General features: G+C 48.2%; 1 protein-coding gene across 3 annotated transcripts in view; it reads right to left on the reverse strand.

Annotated features, from left to right (window-relative positions):
• Positions 1-11,778: 11,778 nt before the first annotated feature.
• Positions 11,779-23,354, reverse strand: part of VPS53 (VPS53 subunit of GARP complex) — a 127,312-nt gene continuing 115,736 nt past the window's right edge. For 2 of the 3 annotated variants that reach the window (XM_079904523.1, XM_079904522.1), the window contains exons 20-22: positions 17,465-17,602; positions 15,629-15,733; positions 11,876-15,164 (exon numbers count right to left, since the gene is read on the reverse strand). In XM_079904523.1, the coding sequence (XP_079760649.1) occupies positions 14,994-15,164; positions 15,629-15,733; positions 17,465-17,602 (414 nt within the window). In that variant the 3' untranslated portion in view covers positions 11,876-14,993. Of the gene's footprint in view, positions 15,165-15,628; positions 15,734-17,464; positions 17,603-23,354 lie in introns of all 3 variants that reach the window. The other variant, XR_013825035.1, reaches the window with a different exon arrangement.

The raw sequence follows: 23,354 nt of genomic DNA on the forward strand, positions 1-23,354 counted from the left end.
CCAGGAAGGTGGCAATTGCTCCCTCTTCCAAGGTCATCAGTCTGGAAGAGGAGGCTGAGGCTGAGGAAGGTCATCATGCTAGGCCAGTGCAGCCACTGTCTCCACCAAAGACTGGATCGTTGTGGACTGTCTTGGGAGGGATCGCCCCCTGGACCCGCTAAAACATGGAATCTAGGGGGAGCCCTGAATTGCCACCTTCTCAGGGGAATTCTGAAGGGCTTAGATTACTCACATTCTCACAGAGATCCACAGACATCACAGCCGCCGAAGAGAGCAAGGGAGTGTGAAGCTGCCAGCTTCGGAGGGTCCAGGCAGATCAAGGGGACACCTTCGAGGCACCCCTTCCTCCTTGGCACTGGGGTCATCAAGCAGGTGGCCCAGGACTTCACGTGGGCATCTCAGCCATCAAACTGTACCCAGGAAGCATCTATGTCCTGAGCTCCAGCCTATGACAGTTCTGTCTGATCCCCAACATAACCTCTCCCCAACCCAGAAGAACATCTTGGCTTTAATAGAGATCAGGACATCCTCAGGCCTCAGGACAATTGCCAAGGAGCTCCCAAAGCGTGAAATGATTGCATACCCTGGCCTCCTTCCTTACAGAGGAGCCCAGCGCTGATACACACAAAGGAAACTGGAGGGGCCTGAAGAGGAATTCAGCCCGGGGACCTGACGCTGACGGAGAAGCTGCATCGAAGTCTTCCCCTCCATGGTTCCCAGAACCCTGCTGAGCCAGTCAGCAGACACCTGGGACCCCAGGTTTGTCCTCTCCTGTCCAGACTGTCTTCAAAGAGCTCAGAGATAAGCTGGAGCTGACTGGAAGCTGCTCGGGTTCAGAGGAGAACGTGCAGGGCATGCCCAGCCAGGCCCAGGTGTCCTGCCTGCACTTGCATCTCCATGAACTCGTGGCAGTCCTGCTGGAGATGAGCAGAGGGGTTCTTACAACAGGAACCATCTGACTTCAGCCTGCCCATGAGTGCCCCTGGGTGGGAGAGCAGAGGGACTTCCTTTGTAACCTCGTGGGAGCCATGCGGCACAGACCCTGGAAGACAGCTGTGTTTCGTCAGCCCTGAGCCGTGAGTCCGCACTGCATATCTGCTATAGTCCTTGGGAAGAGCCCCATGCCCTGGGCTCATCATTGTCCTACATCTTCTGCCAGATTGTTTTCCAAAGGACGTTTCTTAAAAAAAAAAACACAAAAAACTCTAACCAAGGCTTGGGAAAGACAACGGATTCCACTTGACCCCCTCCTGGTCTGGCTTCGAAGACAGGCCTTCTTCTGAGGAGCATCTGGGTTGCACCTAGAAACCAGGGGTGAGTTGCACAAAAACGAGACCACGGACCCTGCCGAAAGAGTGGCGTCTCCTCAAAGCGGTCCTTTCCGAGCGGCCATCATCCCCTGCCTGGATCACAGAGACTGGTGTCCTCATAGGACTTGGCTTCTGGCCCTGAGGCCTCTCCCAGCAGGGTCTGAGGAACAAAGCTGCGTCACAATGAATGCCAATCCTGCATTTTCCCTTTTTCTCCACTAAATTAAGCTGATGCCCAAACAGGAGTTGAGTCAGTCAAGAGCAGGGCGGGACCCCCCACAGCGCGGCTACTTATTGTTTTTGGAGTAGCTTGTTTTCAGTAAACCCAGCCAGACAGCGGATTAAAAGCACTGTGGGCTCCAGCGCGCTGGCGTGGGCCCAGGGCCCCAGGTACCTTGCGGTCTCAGCCCCCTGGGTCTCCGGGCTCCGGGAACCACGAGGCAGTGGCTTGGCCTTAGTATTAAACCAGGTCCCCCCTTGCGTTCATATACACCCATGTCAACCAAAATGCTTAAAAAAATAGGACTTTGTTTCCTTATGTGTCTTAAGATTAAGGTTATTGGTTTCAAAGAGCATGGAAAGGGAACTGCCATATTCGATAAAGAAAGAAACTGCATTAAAAAGATGTACTGGGGCTTCCCTGGTGGCGCAGTGGTTGAGAGTCCGCCTGCCGATGCAGGGGACACGGGTTCGTGCCCCGGTCCGGGAGGATCCCACATGCCGCGGAGCGGCTGGGCCCGTGAGCCATGGCCGCTGAGCCTGCGCGTCCGGAGTGCAACGGGAGAGGCCACAACAGTGAGAGGCCCGTGTACTGCAGAAAAAAAAAAAAAAAAAAAAAAAAAGATGTACTGACACGGCCCAGCCCACAGGAGTCTGTGCACACATGAGTTGGTGAGCTTGGTTCATACCTCTGTGCTCCCGGGACTCACAAAGGTAGCCTGAACCAGAGGCCAGGGACACCAAAGGCTGGCCATTTCAGAGCAAAATGGGCCTGAGGGAACAGGCTCCTTTTCTTTCTTTCTTTTTTTTTAAAAAATATTTATTTATTTGTAAAATTTATTTATTTATTTTTGGCTGGGTTGGGTCTTTGTTGCTGTGCGCGGGCTTTTTCTAGTTGCAGTGAGCAGGGGCTACTCTCAGTTGCGGTGCACGGGCTTCTCATTGCAGTGGCTTCTCTTGTTGCGGAGCACGGACTCTAGGCACGCAGGCTTCAGTAGTTGTGGCACACGGGCTCAGTAGTTGTGGCTTGCAGGCTCTAGAGCGCAGGCTCAGTAGTCGTGGCGCATGGGCTTAGTTGCTCTGCGGCATGTGGGATCTTCCTGGACCAGGGCTTGAACCCCTGTCCCATGCACTGGCAGGCAGATTCTTAACCACTGCACCACCAGGGAAGCACCCAGGCTCCTCTTCTGACCTCTCACCTGGGAGACCACCAGGTCAGGTGGAGAGGTGGGATCTGGCCCAGCCTCAGTGGCGACGCTCACCCAGACACCGAATGAAGCTTGGGGTGGAGTCAGGCCAGTGACCCCTGTGTGGGGAACCTGAGGACCCCAAATACAGGCTCCACCCTTGGGGCCTCCTATGTGTAAGCTGAGAGCTGTTCTCCCAAACGCTCCCTAGTTACACAGAAAAAGGGCCGTGGCATCTGCAAAATAAAACCCAGATGGGATTTTGCAAAGAGCTGGGGCTCACGGCCTCGTTGGAATGACATCAATACACTTGCACTCCTGGCTCCGTTCTGCGTATTCACACCAGACAAGGACTTGCAGCCCAGAAAAATAGCCCTTAGTTGAGCAACTGAAGTTAAGACCCTTGGCTCCTTGGTTGAAGGGCGTGATAGAACGGTGTGCAGGCAACAGTTGGCCAGTCTGCACAGCCACTCTCCAAAGGCAGCCTCCAGGACCCTCGGGGGATTTCGGTCTGTAGGCTGCGTGGGAAAGGGTGGAGAGTGGGAGCCTGGGGGCGGCCAATTGGCTCTGCTGTCCTCCTGGAGCCGGTGTCCCTAAGTGCATTCCTCTCCTCCCTCAAATTCAAAGCAGAATACCCCGCAGCGGGAGGCGGCTGTGGTTTGCAGCTATGTACTGTTGGGAGCTCCTGAGACTTGCCGAAGACATTTACATGCCTTTGAAGAAATGTTTTTCAGTTTTGAGGAAAATTAGCCAGGGGTGGGGTAGGAACTTGAGGTGAGAGAAGAGGTACCAATGAAAAATTCCATGAGTCTCATGTTTTCCCAGGTCGCATCAGCTGGGGGTTAACTGGAATTTTATTGACTCTTGCCTTGTACTTCTGCAGGATGACCCCAACCAATGACAAGTATTTCTGGAAGTCTCTGCCTCTCATATGCTCATAAATAAATCTGGTTATATGCAGAGGATGCCTGCCATTAATTTCCTTTTCCTGCACCCACTGCCCCAGCCTTTGGTTCTGCTAAGTTGGGTGACAGTGACCCACACGGCGGCCCTCCAACAGGCTGCCCTTGCAGAGACCACCACCAGCTCCACCAGGCACTTAGAGAGGGGCTGCAGCCACGCCACCGCTGTAGGTACCAAAGCCCCGGGTGCCGTTGCCGGTGCTGGTGCGGGGGGAGGGCCACGTAGCTTGGAGGTGCCGGAGCTGTGCTGTGGTCCGCAGCTAAGTGCCTCTCGCCCCTTCTGGTTGCGTTTACAGGGTGGTCCTGATGCAGTGTGGCTTCCTTTATGCCTGCTTCCCACCCTAGGATTCACCTTGAACCGTGCAGGGCTGGGCCAAGAGACAAATAATAAAACAAGCAAGCAAAAAACCCCTTTGAATTCCAAATCCCTCTCCCCTGAGCCAGGCTTACCCTTCTGGGCCGTTCTCTTGGGATTTCTCTAAGAGGCTTCCAGGTCCTGCGTGCAAAGAGCACGTCTGGACCTGAGAATGACAGGGATACTCGACTTCAGTCCCAGCAGGGCCCCCTGCCCCATCAGACACCCATCAAATATCACCCAACTCCCATCTCAACACCTTGCTTTTCAAAGACTGAAAGGTAGACTCTGCTATTTCCAGGGATGCCTTTTTTAGCATCAAGGCTGTCTGCCATCTGAGAAAGGACCTTCTGCTGTTAGCAGGCTGTGTTGGAAGCAGAAGCTTCTAGAATGTCAGATATCATCATCTTACAAACCCCAAGACAGGGCACAATGCCTACCTATTCTCCACGCTTGTAATAAAAAGAGCAGTTAATACGAGTGCAGCCCGGGCCTTCCATCACACATGGACATTAAGGAATCTGGGCTTTGTGTTCCTCTTGAAAGACTGTTTATCAGCAGATATCCTGTTCTTGTTCCCCAGAATCCATTTCACCTCTATTCCCAAGGCTGAGAGCTCTGCTCTGCTCTGGGTGAGAGATTTTGGGGTTCGTGTGTGCTCTCCTGCTAGACCCATTCATTCAATCAGCACCTACCAAGGGTCTACTTTGTGCGAGACAGAGTGTGAGAGCACAAAGAGAGCCTCACCAGCCTGGTGGAGAGAGGGAGGTGAAGATTGGGGGAAGATTTCCGGAGGGAGTGACACCTATGCTGATACTAAAGCAGCAAATAAGGAACAGGCAGCAAAGAAGGGAGGAGGAGATGATGACCACAGCTCTGCCATGAGGTCTCTGAAGATCTGGTCATCCTTCTCCCCTGGCTTAGATTCACTGAGCGGAGAGCATTGCAGACTTGACAAGTGCCCCAAGTTCATTGCCTCTGGAGTCAATTAGCTCCATTCCCGGACGTGCATCCTGCAAAGATGTTGCACTGGTGACAGAGGGAAGCAAGAGTTAGGGTGGCTGGTTTAGTCCAGCTGTGCTCCTGGAAATGCCATGGCGAGGACACTGGAGCAAGCTGTTACTTTTCCTTTTGCACTTGTCACGGGTATTGTTTTGTGACTGTACTCTGGCATCCAAAAGGTTAATTCTCTTTTTATTTTTTTAAACTGAGCTCAGTTTAGCTCGTAAACCCCCCGTTTCTCTCTAGACTGAAGTGTCTTGCTCACAGTATAGTTCTTCTGGAAAATGACTAGTGGCTCTTGGGTAAATACTACTCTCATCCTTCCCTTTCGCCTGGGTGGCATCTGGGGAGGCTTCCGTAACATCACGGCAGCAAGGATGGGGTGGCTGGTGGTAAGTGCCTGGTCCGTGGTCGCCTTCCTATCTCTCTGGCCTCTACGGAGGAGAAATTTGCTCTGCTTGGCCAAGGAATGCCACCCTCTGCTTTTTTTTTTTTTTAATGGCACTGGTTGGCATTTGTGCCTCTACAACGTCGTTTTTTGTTTTGTTTTGCTTTTTTATTTAATTTATTTTTGGCTGCATTGGGTCTTGGTTCTGCACATGGGCTTTCTCTAGTTGCGGTGACCGGGGGTCCACTCCTCGTTGCGGTGCACGGGCTTCTCATTGCGGTGGCTTCTTCCGTTGCGGAGCACGGGGTCTAGAGCGCAGGCTCAGTAGTTGTGGCACACAGGCTTAGTTGTTCCGTGGCATGTGGGATCCTCCAGGACCACGGCTCGAACCCGGGTCCCCTGCATTGGCAGGCAGATTCTTAACCACTGCGCCACCAGGGAAGACCCACCCTCTGCTTTTCATGTCCATATGCCACTTGATCTGTACCCTAGTTGTCCCAGCCTGAAGTCCCTTCCAATGAGCTGGCCCTTTCATTACTTCTGGGAGCTCAGGGAGCTTGGAAGCCATCACCTCCCCATGATGGGGTGTGAGGGACTCTGTGAGGTGTGCCCGCCCTTGGGCCCACCTGGCCGGACAACACTCTCAGACACTCTCTCTCCTCCTCAGGTGCCTTGTTGAACACCTCACTTCTCTACGGGGACTGCAGTCTCCCAGGTTAATTGCTGGAAGCCAGGCAATGGTTTCTAGATCAGGGTTTCCCTCAAACTTATGGGGGTTTCGCTTATACTGGGGCTCAGCCCAGAGCGGTAGGGTTCTGGATTTCTTCTCCATGACCTTCCAGCCTCAAAACCAAGTCATATCCCCTCTAGTTCTTCCTTTTCTATTGATACCTGCTGGTCAAAATTCCCCCTCCCCCCCACCTCTTTTTTCTAAGGAAAAAAATGTTTATGTCAAGATGCACTGTCCCTCTGCTGATGGTGCTGGCTGTGTGCAAAGTCTTCCAGCATTTTGGCTCTTAACATGTAAAGGGTAACTTTTAGAATAAAGGACAAAAACAAAGCAAAACGCCATTCCAACAATTCTTGTAACTCTCGCGGCTTTCAAGACTTTCTTCTCTACTATAGAATCACAAAGTCTCTACAGGAGTTCAGAAACTAAGAATTTAAGCTGTTATCTCCATAGCGTCACTGCCAGAAGACAGTGCACGATAGGGAGCCCAGTCTGCTGATGGAGTCTGGGGAAAGGGCAGAGATAAAGAACAGAAGGGATGCTCAACTGAATATCAAACTCTACAAATACAAAGGACGACCGCTGCTTTCATGAGCGAACCAACAAAGCATGTCCTCTAGGAGCCCTGACCATGAGGGAAGCCACGGGGCTTTTGCTCAGAAAGTTTTCTTGCAGCAAGACACAGCACTGGTTGGGTCACATTTGGTTTTGTGCAGTGAAAGCCAAAGGGGGAACTTCTGCTTACTGGGTTTCTACAGATAGAGCTGCAACTACATCCTCTCAGTCAAGAAGCAGGAAAGAACATCTAGGGCAAGTGAGGATGTGGAGAAGAGGGTACACACGTACACACGGTCGATGGCAGTGTGCAGCATAATCTTTCCAGAGGGCACTTTGGCGAGAACTAGCAACATTTCAAATGTGTGTGCCCTTTAACCCTTTAAAATGGGAATTGAACGATTTTAGGAGAGTAGCCTACAAAAAGGTGGGCACAAGTAAGCAAAGATATTTACAGGAAGATTTTCACTGGCGATGTGTTTCTCACTGCCAAAAAATAGAAACCTATTTGTATACTGAGAGGAGACTGGCTAAGTAAACGGTGGTCTATCTCAACTATAAAACACCATGTAGCCTTAAAAAGAATGAGTGGCTCTATGTATGCCGAGGGAAAAGAGATCCAAGGTTTCTTGTTTAGCTGTAGAAAAATATGCAGATATGCTTAATATGAATTTTGTTTGCAAAGCGCCCTCCCCCCACAGTGTAAGACAGAATGTCTGGAAGAGGAGTGTAGCACTTCTGATATATTTCTATATTGTTTAAACTTATTAACATGAATACTGTGTACTTTAAAAATGAGTATTATTATTGCAATATTTTATAAGGTGAAGAAAATAGAAACAGCAGTACAGAAACACTCACAATCATTGGGGTTAGCAGTCATGAGAGGAGGTCAGTGGAGCGAGCCTTATGCCAGCTTCTTTGCAGAAGCCCTCAGAGCAAAGAGGAACTCCGTGGGCCCGGCTGGGAAACCACGGAGAAGGGCTACCCCACGAGGAAACCCCACCTGCCAGGCCTGACCGGGACTGAGAGGCTTGATTTGCTGGGGCAACTTAGATTTTTCTCTTGGTTTCTGTGACTGGTGTTTGTACAATCATTAAGAAAATGTTTTACGATTAACTAACCATATTGGTTGACAAAGAGAGTTGTCAAGGGTGCCTTACTCTAAGGCCTTGAGACTGAGGAACTAGGAAAAGGAAGGTGGTGCCCTTTAGAGACGGGGAGTTTCAGGAAGGGAGCCGAGTGTACCTGGAGATGCACCACCCAAGTCGATGATGGGACCTGCAAGCGGACTGGGGTCAGCTGAAGGGGACGGACAAGGGCTAAAAATCTGAGAAACCTCAGAAGGCATAGCTGGTGTTTATACCTGTGATGGGCAGAAAAGTCCTCTGAAAGAGTCTGGAGTGAAAACCACAAGAGGCCTAAAACCTTGGGGCTTGACCAGAGTCAAGGTTCAAAAGGAAAAAAGCATCAGTGACGGAGACCAAGACGTTAAGGGAGCAGGAAAGCAAGGCATCGAGGGAATGAAGGGAGAATTCCCAGGGGCAGGGAGGACTCACCAAATCCACGGAGAGTGCAAAGAGGATGAAAGTGTGGCAAGAAGGTCATCCTTCCAGAGAAGTTTCTGGAAGGTAGTTGAGATGGATGCTGAACAAGAGGGAATGCACTTAGGGGCTGGAGGTGATGGCTGTAACCTTTTGTTGGAAATGGTAACGAAGGCCACAAGAGAAGTAGCACGGGGGCCTGGGAGGGTGGTGGGAGATCAAAGAAAGCATGGAAGCCCTGGTTCACTTCTTCAGGCAGAACGGAAAAGGGGACGAGCTCTGAGAAACTTGGTGGGAGTGGAGGAGGGGGCAGGAAGGGAGGGGTGGGACTCCAGGGAAGGCCAGCCAGGGAGGGTGGAGCGGTGGGTGGCAAGTGGGATACACAGAGGTGGCTTGGACTTTGCCAGTCATCTCCACAGTGAAGGGCAAGCTCACGACTGGAACTCTCGAGGTCTCAGTTTCCCAACTGATAAATGAGGAAATTTGAACAAAGCTCTAAAAACAAATAAACCCACATACCACCCAACGCTGATGCTCCAATTCAGAGCTTCCCAACTACAGAGCTGGGTCGTGGCCGGAGTGCACAGCAAATGCCCACGTGGATCCCCTCAGCCCGGTTGGCCGGGGGCGGGGGCGGTCCCCTGAAGCAGCCACAGTCCCCAGGCCCATGAATATGGCCCCGGCAGCCTCTTCAACTGGTTTGCCCCAGTGTGATGCCAAGGGAGCCAAAGGTCATCATTTCTATGCTTCAAGTCCTGAAAAGGTTGGGAAGCTTTGCATGTACACAGACAGACGTGTGAGGCCTCAGGCGTTAAGATTTGGGGCTTGTCGGGATTTTGAGAGAAGGATGGGCTTCCTTGCAAATGTTGCCCAAGCCCCCTCCCCCAGTTCCGGTTGCATAGTTTTGTTCTTAGAAAAGAGCTGCCTCGCACAGGGTCGGGGGGTCGGGGGTGGTCCTTGCCCTCTGATGTCCTCTTTCTAAAGGCGGCAAGGCTCAACCCAGAAGGTGGCCTCCAGCGTGACTCGGACAGGATTTGGGTGACAGTTCAGGGATGTGGACCTCAGATGAAAAGCTGCTCTCTCCTGTACAAAGGTGACACCGCCAAACACCCCCGCCCCTCGAGCAGCAGCCGCTGATGAGGACAGCAGCTTCCAAACTGGCTTCTGGGGAACCTGGAATTCTTGAGATGTTTTAGGGGGCAAAGGAGCTCCACAAGGCTTTGATTCTAACCTCCCTTTAAGGATGCATACTTTAAGCTTATTCTAAAAACTGAACATTCGAAAGTAATAACATAACATGCGAATGTGTTATTGGTGCAAATACAAGATTTTACAGATCCTTGGTGTGTTAACCTGCACTGTCAGGGCTGTTCTGTCCACGTAGACCTCAGGATAAAGAGTCCTTGTCACATCTGGGTAACCAAAGAGTATCTGGGATTGGGAGGAGGGCTTGTTTAAAACAAAACTGATGCTGTTTGCAAATTCTTAGCTGGATTAAGTCAAGATTTCTCTATTCTATGCAAGCAAAGCAAAACACAGAAATAAACTGGATGCTGGCATTGGTACATATCGACTGCCACCCATAACCTTAGCTTTGCAATGCTTTCTATTTAACTGAAACAGTTTCAGTGTTCTCACTGATTTGCTTTGAAAGATACTTGAACTCACAAAATGTATTAATAAAATACTTTTATCTATTCGTAGAGTGAGAGTCCCATGTAAAGTTGGGTCTCATAAATTTGAAAACCACTTGTGAAGTGCAAAGAGCATGGTGACACCAATCCTGGCTCCGCCACGCACGAGCTATATAGCCTTGGGCACATCATTTGCCCCCCAGGCTTCCAGGTCCACATCCATAAAATCATACCCACTTAACAGGGGTTTTGATCCAATGAGGTCTCTTAACTATCCAGGAGGCAGTAACTACTCAGTTCCCTCCCCACCCAATAGCATGGAATGGCCTGGATCTCTCGGGCCTGCTCACAATCAGGTATTATTTGCATGCCAGACAGTAGCTGGGCTGCAACTATGGCCCAGGGCTTAATCCACGGGGACCATAAGGCCCATTAGCGCCCTTCTCTGAAGACTGAGCAAGCCAGCCACTTGGGATCTGCTGAGAGCAGTGCCAGGGTTGCAGCAGGGAGTGGGTATGAGGCTGGGGGAGGGGGGTGTCTCTGTGTGTGCACTCATGTTTTCTTCACACAATATTGGCCATTTTTCCATTTGCCTGCTAAAGCGCTTCCGCGGCTGCCCCAGGCCAATCGCAGGACTTCAGTGAAGAATTCCGTGGAATGCGGTCTCTTTAGCAGGTGGTGCGCTTCCCCTCTGCTTGAGAAGGGCCTTCCTTTTCCATCAGCACAAAGCAACCAAGCAGAAGCTGGAGTTTCTCTCTACCACCTCACCTGGTGCCCCTGAAAGTTGCAGCCTACTTGGTAAATGCTTTTCATGGCCCCAGAAGTAAAGGGAAGTTATGTTGAGAAGCTGTTCTTAATTTCTCACGTGTTGAAGAATTACCCCAAGCAGGATCGCACCAGCGATTATGCAAATTCTATTTGTTGCTGAGCAGAGGCCACCAGAGCTCTCAGATTAAGTGATAAACATTCTTAGGGGACAAAGAATGTACACAGCTTTTCCTCTGTATCACTCTTATCGCCCAGCATTCTCTGTATCGATATCCCCAGAGGGGATTGGAAGAGCCAGGCAGGTACTTTTCAGCTGATTACAGGGATTCCACTGGCCCTGGGAATCATCTTTGAAAGGCAACTGTGAAGTAATCCGAATAGCTGGTGAACTTCTGGCTTCCCCGTTAGGTCTGCCTGTCCCAAGATAATCTCGCTTAGCATTTTCTGGGCATTGAAGGTCAAAAAAAAAAAAAAAAAAAGAGTGCAGGCAAGAATTTTGTCCCTGCCAGGACTGGCCAGTTGAAATCGGCTCTGTGGACACCAGACACCATTTCTAAAGACATGTTTTTTGGAAAGCAGCCTTTGGCAATCCTTCTAATTTGCATTCAGAGGAAATGTGCCACATTTTCCGTAACAGGCAGTCCGGCCAACACCACCGGGGAGGGAGGAAGCTCTTTTCTCAGTGTCTGCAGGTTTATCCCTAAATGCTACGGAAATAGCAGCTGCTGGGGCAAGGGGAACAGAGGATGGAGCGTCTTTTAAAACGCTTGAGTAAGCTGGATATCCCAGGCGGCAGACCTAAAAAGGCAAAGGCTCCGTATTCCGGTGCTTGCTTCAGATGCGGCCTGCACCCAGCAGCAGGCTGTGTGGTCACATGGCCATCCTGTCCAAGTGAGCCCAGGGACAGAGCAAGCGCTGTGGCCACCCACTTGGGGCTCAGGCCTGGCGAGTGGTAAGGAGCAGGTCACATTTCACACGGCCTCGTGGCTGACAGAGCGTGTGCGCAGCTGGCTCTTGTGTGACCTTCACTGCCCTGTTAATTACACGCACCCCCCCCCCCGCCCCCTTTCATGGATTCTGAAAACTGCTTTTGTTTCAAACATTCTTTATATCCCTCTACTTACCTGGTTATGTATGTGAGAAAGAAGAGAACCTGGTGGGTCAATCATCTGGCAGCGTTCTTCTGGGTGGGGTATACGGAAATGTTTCTTTTCTCATCAGATGGATTTCTGGCTACCCTATCGAAGTGGTGAGCTGGTGAAAATAAAGAATGGAAACTAGGGAATGATCTTGAAGCCAACCTAATGGAAGTGCTGCCGCAGATTTTCCAGGGCTGAGGGGAACATCAGACTTCCCCAGAGGTTCGCTGCAAAATGCCCACCCAGCTATTAAGGAAACCGGATTGACTTACTGTGCACAGGACAGAAGGCCTCTGGCAGTCACATGGAGAAGCAGGCTGTGATTGGAGCTGGGAGGTGGAGAAGGGAAAGTCAACGGGGTAGAAGTTTGGAGCACAGGGAGGATTCCAAATCAGAAGCAGAACGCTTTATACCTATTTACAGAGGGTTTCCACCACCGCTGGACATGCCGGGACCTCGCTGAGGAACATCACATTCTGGTTTCGTGCTGTCAGGGAATGGGCGCATCTTCACCAGGCAGAAGGGCAGATGCCAAGGGGGAGCCCGGGCTTCACGGGCTCGCTAATTCTTTCCCATAGCCTGTTCTGTTTTCTGTCAACAGTGAGGAAATACATCCTAGCAAATGACATCCAGTAATGCTTTAATTAACTGTAGTATTTTATGCTGCGATATGCGCCACGAAACCACTTCCAGATGGGGGAAAAATGAATGATATTTACACAAAAAAGCAATCCCTTTATTTTCAGGAATCGATACCTTGAGGGTCCAGGGGGCTTATCTATTTTGATAAATACTAGAAAGAGACTGGAAGAGTTTCTTTACTGTGTAAAACCTAACAGTACTCTTTCTGCACGCCAGCTTTTCATGTGTCCGTGTTTCCAAGGCTATTGTTTAAATGGCCCAACACAGTTCTAAGGATTTTATTTTTAGCAATCTGACTTGGAGGAGACAAGAAGTGTGAAACACTTGCTTTCACGCTCAAGCAAGTTGGTTATTTTGGAGATTTCTCTTCCTAGAGAGAGGAATTACATTTCCAGCTGTGAACTTGTGGCATTTTCCCTAGCGTTCTGTAAACGGGGGACCAGGGCTCCCTGTCCAATGGCAATTCAGGATGGGCTGGTGTCACGTCCCCTGCGTCCCCTGCTCGCTTGCCCTGCCTGCCCGTCACTCTTACATTGGTCCTTGGACGTCTGCTTTCGGTCCTGTTCCACCTGCACCGAGGAGCTGCCCGAGGCATGAGAAAGTCGGTGCCCTTTCCTGGGAAAGCCCCAGGTACTGGGTCTTTGTTCTTCAAGAGAGGGAGGCGTGGCAACAGTTAGCTTCAATTCCAGAACGGAACTTGGAGGTCAAAACACCCCGTCCATGGTGGTTCCCATTTCCCTGTTATGATCCAAACAGAACTTTCTCCAGCCTGGGCACCTCTAACGAGCAATCAGGAAGTCTGTCCAGAGTAAAAACAGCAGTGAACTCTTTATCAATTATAAATTACGAGTATTTATTTTAACCACATAAGGTGACTTTAAGTTTTTTTTTTTTTTAAAGGGGCTAGAGAAAGCGGAGGGAAGGAACCGGTACAGTATCTATATAATTTAGCTGAATAACAGAGTTGTTAGCTACTGTTTTTATCAATGAGTGCTCCTTTATATATATTATTTCAAAGTGACAGTAATAAATAAACCTTCTGTTTGGGGCTTGATCATCAAAACAAGAAGAATCCTAGTCAGTACGGGGACAGCATGATTTCTGCCATGGTCCCTACCACCAACACAAATTCAAAACTCAAGCTGCTGGCTATCAGCAAAAAGAAAAACCTTTACCGTTTGGGCACCAGCTCAGTTATACAGTAATTACACTTGCTTAGAGTCAGAAAGAACATACATTTATGAAAATGTGCAACAGGAACCCTTCAATAAAGCAAACTTCTGTTACAATGGTTCTTCACGAGAAGTAAGCGTTATAATCCCCTATGGAACTTTTAAACCTAGATGCTGGGCCCCACTCCAGACCTAATTGATTCACAATCTCCATACATCTGTACTTGTAAAAAAAAAAAGAGCCCCAGGTGATTCTGATGCAGACCCCCCCAGATGAGAAACATGCTCTGTCTGTACAGGGCGCACACAGGGCATGCAGCGCCCATCGACAAGACACTTAACGTAACTCCTACTGCCTTCTGCCGGCTCCTGGAGCTCACTGACAGTGTAATAAATCAAGAAGGCAACTTCCCCGGCTGTGACCACCACCCGGGGCGCAAAACAGCAGCTTGACATCTCAATGCCGTCATGGAGACTTCCAGAAAATGACTCCTCATGATGAAACACAAAGAGAAGTGTGGATCTGTAAACACTGAGAGTGACAAGAACCAGGTGTGGGAGTCCACTGGGTTTCCAGCTCCCAGGCCGAGGACAGATGGCTGAAGTGGCTGTTTGGAGATGGGCCCATCATCCCTTCTTTCAAGAGTGGGAAGAGAATGTTAACCTCAATTAGCTCGGGCTGGATAACCTTACCAGAGCCACACCATGGCTGTCTGGGCAGAGTGAAATCTATCGACTGAGCTGCCCACGTGCCCCCCCAGCCCCTTCCCTGCCCTTCCAGCGCTTTTCTTATTTAGCCGGCTTTCCCTACTAGGGCTTAGCTAAAGGCCACACCTCTTTCTTCCGTCACACCTGTAATCTTCCAGTTCATAACTTGGGCCCTAGAGCCAAGCCCTGACGACATCTCTTAAGGGTCCGGCCGCAGAGGGAACCTCACACGGCTGCATCTGGAGGAAGGGGTGAGTTCCAGGCTTTCTCACCCACGGTGCTGGGATAGAAGCATGGAAAGGAACAGGACCACATGCCAGAGGGTGTGACTGCGGGGGTGAGGCTACAGAGTCAGTGACAACTGGACCAGTTGGGGGCAGCCCGGGACCAGCAAGTGAAGCACACGGAACCTTCACCCCCAGCTGCCTCTGCTGCAGGAATCAGGGACCATCTTGACTGCCTTTTTATAATCTGGCTGTTACCCGTCTTCTCCGATTAGGACAGGAATTAAGACAGGACATGGGAGAAACATGTGAATGACCCAAACGCCCCAGCAAGTTTCAAGACTGATGATCTGAGAGTCGGGGAAGCACAGGAGAGGTGGGGGGCTTCCGGAGATCTGGGTGCTGGTGGGGGGGGGGTGTCACTGGCTGGGGGAAAAGTGCCCCTTGGACGCTCCTACAGTCTCTTTTTAATTAGTTTCTCCAGTTTGCGGATGCGAGATGACTCCTGTTCTGGAGTTGGAGCCAGGAGGGACAGAGAGCTGGAGCCTTCGGGCCCTGAGGGCGGCGCGGGGAGCCTCTGGCGGAAGAGATCCAGCATGCTGCTCTGCTCGCTCCTTTTCAGTCCCTGAGGTGGAGAGAGAAAGGAGGGTGCCGTCAGCTCTGGCCAGAAGGGCCCGAGGGCAAGTGCAGTAGCTGGTATTCACTGGGCTGAGGATTAAGGCTTTCTTCAGGGAGATACCAGCCCTGGGTAGCAGCCTGGGAGAGAATCAGAGGAAGAGGCAATAGGAGAGTAGGGAGAAGGGGCTGAGAGGGCGGAGGACAGGCAGCAGGATGCGCGAGGGTAGCCTCCTCTCCACTGCAGTCCCGCTGAGCCTGGCTCTCTGCTGGGTGTTAGGGTGCCATCAGAACGGGGACATTCACAGGCCCCGGTTCTTCCTCCTCCTTAAAAGGCTTCTGGGAGTTGGGTGTGCAGCCCGGGCCAGGCATGGGCACTTTGAGATAGCTCCCGGGGGCCAATATCCCAGCCCCCAGTTAACCACCAAGCGTGAGAAGAAGGTGCCCGGGGACAAAACAAAACGCGGAGCCAACCTTCATGTCCAGGATCTTCTGGAAGGTTTCTGTGTTGCAGTCCGTCAGGAGTTTGATGTAGTTGTCCACAAACACCACCAACGGCTCGTGAGGGGCCATCACGACCTACCGAGGGAGAGAGACGAGAGTAGGCCTGCCGGGAACACTCACGGTCGGAGGCCGAGGATTATCTTTCCTCACTTGCAGGCCGATCACAAAACGGACTCTGCACGATCTCCTTAGGTGGCAGCAGCAGCTGCAAACCCAGAAATGTCCTGACAGCCTGTTTCATCTCGACATTCAGTTAGAGCAATGCTTCCTAAATTTCCTAAATCATAAACGTAACCTGGATTGCTTCTTAAGTACACCTTCCTACGTCCCTCCTCTGAAGGTTCTAATTCAGAGGGCCTGGGGGGAGTCCCAAGTGACTTTTTAAATATCAGGACCACGGGACACACTCTGCTGCAGGGTCCCCTGTTTGAGACATTTCGTAGGTTCGTGGTACCTGCTCCTTCTGTCCTGATGTATCACTGTTCCCGAAAGATGGCCTCAAAAGGCACTGAATTAAGTGCATTTTCTCAAAAACAAAACCCCTAGAACAGCCTCACTCTTTTCAAGACTTCAAATCTGGAACTTCATTTAACTACGTCCAATTCATGTACCAACAGCAGGAAAGCAATGGCATCGCAACCCTCACATTCACTGCCATTTGGTTTTCAGCATGGCATCTGATCTCCTTCCTCCAGCAGACTGTTTTTTTTTTCCTCCAGAGGCAACCATTGCTTCAATGTTCTTTTTTTTTAATTTTAAAAAATTATTTAATTAATTAATTTTTTGGCTGTGTCGGGTCTTAGTCGCGGCACGCAGGATCTTTTTTTGCGACGCACGGGCTTCTCTCTAGTTGTGGCGCGCGGGCTGCAGAGCAAGCAGGCTCAGTAGCTGTGGCGCGCGGGCCAGCAGACTGCTTTTGTTTTGAATTTCTGAGCATATGACTCAGACTGGCAAGGAGTATGCACTCAGAAGTTCTCTCTAAACCCTGCTCTCCACCCTGCTGAGTAAACCAGCTAGGGAAGAAATGGATTAGCCTGCTTCCGGTTTCCTCAGGCCAAAGCCTGAGGTCTGTGTGGGCCCCTCACCTGCTCCCACCCATGTCAGGGCCTGCCGTTACTTTTCACTCCTCCATCATTCGAGTCATTCTGTTTGGAGACAGACCTGAAGGGCCTGCAGGCCCTGGCCTTCTAAGAGCATCCCCTGACAGTTCCGTTTTTTCTCCAGCCTTCTCTCCCCTCCCCAACAGGCCCCCTTTCCCCTTGACACATCCAGATGGAAATCATATGCAGGAGCTCAAGGCTTCAGACGTTCTCAGCATCATCACCCCATGTATATTTTATTAAACGGGGCTTTAGAAAACCCATTTGCTGATTAGAATCAGTTATGCAACATCTGTTCAGAGTTCCTATAAAGTGGCAGAGTTCAGAGTGCCAAAGAGGCTTACGTGGACCTGAGTAACTGATAGCTGGGCCAGAAATTCCTGCTAAGAAGCAGAGAGATCCCTGACTTAGACGCTGATTCACAGTGACAGCGCCACCCAACCTCCAATCTTGGTCAAATCTTATTACAAGAGAATTCCACTATGATGAAGAATTCATTTGGCAGATAGAATTACTGACCCCCCAGTAACAGTGCACTGACTTTCAACAGTATCTGATGAGGCCAAAGTCTGTGGACAATCTTTTAGGACTGATGGGCATAGGTCCTAACCTGTGCTTTCAAAGACTAGTACTCAGTACTCCTTGGAATAAACAATCAGATAACCAGGCCCTTTAACCGAAACCCCGAGGAAGACACAAGCCCCACCTTGAGGATCATCTCCGCTCGGGTCATGCCTTTCACCACGATCTTTGTGTAACTGGCTGGGGCTTTCCTCACCACCTGAGAGCCGATGGAAGGCAGATCGAGCAGGACCATCTTCAGGGAGTGGGTGTCCAGCAGCAGCTGAGGGAAGAGAGCAGAATAGAACCAGCCACTTCACAGGGACACGATACCTGGTGTACGCACACTGATTAATAACACTTTCCTGATTTTAAATGTAATACGTTCTCATGAACGAATGAACAAACATAAAAGGAAAAACATGAGTTATAATTACTATGACCCAGGAAAAAATAATAAGATGTCACAGTTCAGTGTGGTATCATTCCCACCAGCTTGTGTGTGTGTATAACATGCTAGAGTTATACTGTATAGACAGTTTTACGACCTGGTTTTTCCACTTAATACATGAAGTTTTTTGAATTCTATTTTCCCATCTTGGCAGTCTTTAAAAAAAAAATCATGACTTTTAATGGCTATACAGTACTCTATGGCGTGTGTGTGTGTGTAACTTTAATATTTTTAACCATTCCCCTACACTTTGTTTCTAGATTTTTATTATTATAAATAACGAATACTGTGATGAACAGCTGTGTAGATATAATTCTAGGTCTATCAGCGGCATTTCCTTAGGAGACAGTCTTTGGGACAGATCAAAGGACAAGGGCGTTTGGGAGGCTCCTCTCACACATCCTGAGCTGCTTTCTGAATGGAATGTACCTATTTACACAGTGCGGACTGCACCCACATCAGCACTGAAAACTGCCATAAAAATTTTGCGTATTCAACAGGCAAAACATGGTAATTCCGCGCTGCTCTACTGTGGATTTCTCTGGATACCAGTGAGGATGTAGGAGATTAAATCAAATTTAAACATCAGTATCTTGGCAACAAACTGTCTTTTTCTTTCTTTTTTTTTTTTTGGTTCTCTTGGATAGCAATTATTTGGAAGGCTATCAGCTTTCCTGATTGCCCACCAACTGCAGGCACAGAAATGGCACATATACACTGGCCTGTTCAGACAGAGTAGGAGGATGGAATCACATGCCCACCAAGCGGACAAAGGTAGCAGTAGGGTGACAGTCTCACTACTGCAACTCTGATGGTCAATCTTACGTTCAGGACAGGGCTTGCTGTATCTACCACTGCCTGCTCCTCTCAGAAAGCTTTTCATAATTATATCAAGCAGGGGTGGAATGGTATCCCTTCAGGCCCTAGGACACCCTGAATTCTCTCATTCTCCCTGTACTTTGCTATGGACAGGAGAATTAACGACTAAAGATAAGACAAACTCATTAATGAGAAACACCATTAACTTAATGGACATGGTGATTATAATTTTGACAATGGTACAAAAAATTTGGAGAAGCCATCAATGTTTTACTTGGGATAACACAGAGGGAAATATTGCTCTCAAAAAATGGTGAGGCATTGAAACAGACTGATTCTGAAGTTTATATGGAGAGGCAAAAGACCCAGAAGAGCGAACGCAATATTAAAGAAGAACAAAGCTGGAGGACTGATCCTACCCAACTTCCAGACTTATAATAAAGCTACAGTAGGGACTTCCCTGGTGGTCCAGTGGTTAAGACTCCACACTCCCAATGCAGGGGGCCTGGGTTCGATCCCTGGTCAGGGAACTAGATCCCACGTGCCACAGCCAGGAGCCCGCATGCCACAACTAAAAGATCCCGCACGCCACAACTAAAGATCCTGCATGCTGCAATGAAGATCCCGCACATGGCAACGAAGATCCTGTATGCCACAACTAAGACCAAGTGCAGCCAAATAAATAAATAAATAAATATAAAATAAAATAAAGCTATAGTAATCAAGACAGTTTAGTACTGGTGAAAGAATAGACAAATAGATCAACTGAGAAGAAAAAGCCCAGAAACAAATCCACACAAATATAGTCAACTGGTCATTCACAAAGGAGCAAAGGCAATTCAATGGAACAAAGACAGTCTTTCCAACAAATGGTGCTGGAACAGCTGGACATCTATGTTCAAAAAATAAAAATAAAAGGGAATCTAGACACAGACCTTACACCCTTCACAAAAACTAAATCAAAATGGATTACAGACCTAAATGTAAAACACAAAACTATAAAACTCCTTGAAGATAACATAGGAGAAAACCTAGATGACCTTGGGTATGGTGATGACTTTTTAGATATAACACCAAAGATATGATCTGTGAAAGAAATAATTGATAAACTGGACCTCATTAAAATGAAAAACTTTTGCTATCCAAAAGACAATGTCAAGGGAATGAGAAGACAAGCCACAGACTGGGAGAAAATATTTGCAAAAGATACACCTTATAAAGGACTGTTATCTAAAATATACAAAGCTTTTTAAGAAAAACTCAACAATAAGAAAACAAACAACCCAACTAAAAAATGGGCCCAAGAGCTTAACAGATACCTCACCAAAGAAGATATATAGATGACAAATAAGCATTTGAAAAGATGTTCCATATCATTTGTCATCAGGGAAATGCAAATTAAAACAGCAACGAGGGCTTCCCTGGTGGCGAAGTGGTTGAGAGTCCGCCTGCCGATGCAGGGGACACGGGTTCGTGCCCCGGTCCGGGAAGATCCCACATGCTGCAGAGCGGCTGGGCCCGTGAGCCATGGCCGCTGAGCCTGCGCGTCTGGAGCCTGTGCTCCGCAACAGGAGAGCCCACAACAGTGAGAGGCCCGCGTACCGCAAAAAAAAAAAAAAAAAAAAAAAAAAAACAGCAACGAGATACCACTATACATCTATTAGAATGGCTAAAATCTGGAACACTGACAACATCAAATGCTGGTGAGGATGTAGAGCAACAGGACTCTCATTAGTTGCTGGTGGAAATGCAAAATGTTACAGCCACTTTGGAAGACAGTTTGGTGGCTTCTTCTATTAAAACTAAACATACTCTAACCATACAATCTAGCAATCAGGCTACTCGTTATTTGTCTTGAATTGAAAACTTATGTTCACACAAAAACCTGTACATGGATGTTTTTAACAGCTTTATTCATAATTGCCAAAACTTGGAAGCAAACAAGATAACCTTCAGTAGCTGAATGGAGAAACTGTGGCACACCCAGACAATGGATTATTACTTAGTGCTAAAAAGAAATGAGCTATCAAGATATGAAGGAACCTTAGGGACAACTAAGCCCATGTGCCACAACTACTGAGCCTGTGCTCCAGAGCCCACCAGCCACAACCACTGCGCCACAACTACTGAAGCCCACGCGCCTAAAGCCCGTGCTCCACAACAAGAGAAGCCACCGCAATAAGAAGCCCACGCACTACAATGAAGAGTAGCCCCCACTCGCCGCAACTAGAGAAAGCCAGTGCGCAGCAACAAAGACCCAACGCAGCCACAAAAAAAAAAAAGATATGAAGGAAACTTAAATGCACATGACTAAGTGAAAAGGCCAATTTGAAAAGGCTACATATTGTGCATGACCCATAACACAGCACTCATATCCTTTAGAGAAATTCTTGCCTATGTAAAAAAACAAACAAAAAAAAACCGTTCCCTGCATCCACTGTTTGTAAAAGCAGAAGACTGGAAACAACCTAAATGCTCATCAACGGTAGGATGGATAAACAAATGGTGGCATATTCATGCAATGGAATATGGTATTTTAGTTAAAATGAGTGAACTCAAACAACCTATAACAACATAGATAAATCTCAGAAAACATTATGTTGGGCAAAAAAAGCAAGTAGGGGGCTTCCCTGGTGGCGCAGTGGTTGAGAATCTGCCTGCCAATGCAGGGGACACGGGTTCGAGCCCTGGTCTGGGAAGATCCCACATGCCGCGGAGCAACTAGGCCCGTGAGCCACAACTACTGAGCCTGCGCATCTGGAGCTTGTGGCCCGCAACAAGAGAGGCCGCGATAGTGAGAGGCCCGCGCACCGCAATGAAGAGTGGCCCCCAGCTCGCTGCAACCAGAGAAAGCCCTCACACAGAAATGAAGACCCAACACAGCCAAAAATAAAGAAAGAAAGAAAGAAGCTTTCATTTAAAAAAAAAAAAAAAAAAAAAGCAAGTGGGGAATGATATGTATAGTACCATTTGTATAAAGTTTAAAAATATGCAAAACAAAATTATATATCTTTTGTGAATAGATCCACATGTAACGTATCAAAACATATACGGGAATGATAAAAATCAAAATGAGAATAGTGATTACCTCTGGGCATGTAGGGAGGCGAGAGGAAGGGTAGGGTCCAGGGGGGACTTCAGCCATAACTGTAATGATTTACTTTATATAAAAAACATCTAAAGCAAATGTGGGAACATGTTAAGATCTGACTAAGCTGAGTGGGAAGCTGATATTCTTGACATTATTTTCTCTACTTGTATTAACTGGAACTATGTCTTTTTCTTCTTCTTCTTTTTTCCCCACACTATGTTATTTGAGGCCTAGTGAGGATTCAACTTTATCTTCCATGCAGCAAAATTTCAGAGCCTTGTCGAAATCAAAGGCATGTCTTGGCATTATTTGCTAGCAGGAAAAAAAAAGATCAGTGATCATTTAAAAACTTATGGGGATTCTTCCTGTTTTTTCTGTACTTCTATTTCCCAGAGATATATTATATGCATAAATAATTGTACAGTCTTAAGCGACAGGAAGAGCTTTGAATGAGCCAGACATAACTCTCTAGTGTCTCCCATATTTTGAGAGATAGGACTTTTTCAATTCCCAGCCAGTCACAATAAAATTTTGTCCTCACCAGACAGCTGTACAGATGGAAATCTTCGTCTCAGGTTTTACCGGAAGTAATGCAGTCAGAAAAGGTGGGAGCTAGTCTGATAGGCTTAGCAGCTGTCTGTGGGCAATGAAGGTGAAAGGCCCCATTTATCATGAAAATCTGCTGGCTTTCATCTTTGAAAATAGCTGAAAGTTCATCCCCTTAGGCATGAGGCATTGGGCAAGAGGTGGCCATCCACCAAATTTGTTTGAGCCTCAGAGATAAATTTTGGGGTGGTGTGGCTCATGTTCCTGATGGGCTACTGGGGTGCAGATCTGGCCAGCATGCAATGCCTGGGAAGCGTCATCACCCAGCAGTGGAAAGCTCTGAGGGGTTTACTTCTTAAAGAGCCCCTACAACTCTTGGGGGTCATCATGACTATCACAGTGATGGAAACCTTGAGTAGACAAGATAAAAGGCCCACTGCTAGAAGGTAAAGGACCATATATACAACGCTAAGTTTCAATGAGGTGACACAGAAGAGACAGTTCCAGATATGAAGAATGGATGGACCAAGGTGAGGACATGCCTAGTTTCTTTCCTCTTTTCTTTTTTTTAAAATTTAGGTGTAACTTTCATACAGTAAACTACACAAAGACCAAGTACATAGCTTGATAAACTATTACATATGTATACACCTATTGCCTCATTAAAGATATGGGACATTTCTCCATCGACAGAAGAATGGATAAAGAGATGTGGCATATAAGATGTTACTGAAAAACCCGAACGAACTTTTTGGCCAACACACACACACACACACACACACACACACACACACACACACACACACACACACACGCAAAATGGAATACTACTCAGCCATAAAAAGAATGAAATAATGCCATTTGCAGCAACATGGATGGACCTAGAGATTATCATACTAAGTGAGGTAAGTCAGACAGAGAAAGACAAATATCATATGATATCACTTATATTTGGAATCTAAATGAAATGATACAAATGAACTTATTTACAAAACAGAATCAGACTCACAGACACAGAAAACAAACTTATGGTTACCGAAGGGGAAAGGGCAGGGGGATAAATTAGGAGTTTGGGATTAGCAGATACACACTACTATATATAAAATAGATGAACAATAAGGTTCTACT

Source organism: Stenella coeruleoalba (assembly GCF_951394435.1).
Source record: "Stenella coeruleoalba genome assembly, chromosome: 19".
Lineage (NCBI taxonomy): Eukaryota > Metazoa > Chordata > Mammalia > Artiodactyla > Delphinidae > Stenella > Stenella coeruleoalba.